This window comes from Ailuropoda melanoleuca, chromosome 16 (genome assembly GCF_002007445.2).
Source record: "Ailuropoda melanoleuca isolate Jingjing chromosome 16, ASM200744v2, whole genome shotgun sequence".
Taxonomy (NCBI): Eukaryota; Metazoa; Chordata; class Mammalia; order Carnivora; family Ursidae; genus Ailuropoda; species Ailuropoda melanoleuca.
In genome coordinates, this window is record NC_048233.1 from 78,051,278 (window position 1) to 78,052,546 (window position 1,269).

General features: G+C 44.3%; 1 protein-coding gene across 1 annotated transcript in view; it reads right to left on the minus strand.

Annotated features, from left to right (window-relative positions):
• Window positions 1-418: 418 nt before the first annotated feature.
• The window catches only part of LOC100469762 (olfactory receptor 1002-like), a 1,774-nt gene continuing 923 nt past the window's right edge, over window positions 419-1,269 (minus strand). The window contains exon 2 of the mRNA XM_011229253.2: window positions 419-625. Within this exon, the coding sequence (XP_011227555.2) occupies window positions 419-625 (207 nt within the window). The remainder of the gene's footprint in view (window positions 626-1,269) is intronic.

The following is a 1,269-nucleotide window of genomic DNA, read 5'->3' on the forward strand; positions in this document are numbered from 1 at the left end:
ATGAAAATACTCAGTAAGATGTTTGCAGAATACGAAGTACAGTGTCTATGATATAGCAATCCTCCCTTAATATATGAAATAGCATTATTATTAAAGAATAAAAATTCTACACTAATAACTGCTTTAAAAATTATGTTAACATAGAAACTAATGGAAAAAAACATCAGAACTGCAGATCCAGTAAAGAAAACACACACACACACACAAATTAACAAGGACAACCTCGAATGTCAATTCTTCCCCTTCACAGACTACTGTTCTTTAGGGAAGATGTTCATTCTGTGAGCATCAGTGTGGGTGGCAGAATTCTTATAATGGTCCTGTAAAGATCCCTAATCTTTGCCCTACTCCCAGGAATCTCTGCATATGAGGAAGTAACTCATATGATTATGTTATATTATATGGCTCAGTTAGCCTTCTAAGAGACATGACCCTGGATGAACTGGTGGGTCCCAAGATTTCTCCAGCTCAGAGCACAGGAGTTAGTGAGGTTGGAAATGTATGGAGATCTACAGGAGTCACTGATGGTCCGAAGCTGGAGGGGCCACCACAGAAGGCAGGTGAGCAACCCTAAGCTGCTGAGAGGTCCCTGGCTGACCACCACTGGGGTACAGGCACAGCAGCCCTGCAACCACAAGGAACTGAGTTTTCTCAAATACACAAGTGAACTTGGAAACGAGTCTTCCCCAGAGCCTCCAGGAGGGAGCTGAGCCCTGGCAACAGGTTCATATCAGCCTTGTGAGAGTCTGAGCAGAGAATCAGGCCATGATGGACCCTGACCCAAAACCCAGGGAAACTGAGAGGCAGTAAATTTGTGTGATTATAACTTACTGGCTTTGTGGCAATTTCTTACACAGCAGTAGAAAGCGACTATAGAAGCATGTTTGAAAAATAATAAAGAAAAAAAGGTAAATGGTTGAGATAAGGGAGAAGCAGAGAATTGTTAGGTAAAGAGGTCCAGAGGGACTCTTGGATGGCATCACATTTGAGCAGAGACTCAGACTAGGTAAAGATTGACTGGCAAGACTGACCCAGGATGAAGAAAAAGAAATGGAAAGGTCACTTAAGACCCCAAGAGTATCTGAAGAAATCCCACAGAGGAAGCCTCTGGATGGTGCACACACCACTGAAGGGAAGTATGGCCTGAGCTGTGTGCTGTCCCCTCCCCCCAAACGCATTCAGACTGCACTGCTTAAGGCGGTCAGGGCAATCTGCTTGGCTCTTTGTATAGTCCTGCTTCCATGGCACACAGAGGCCTAGAATGAGTGG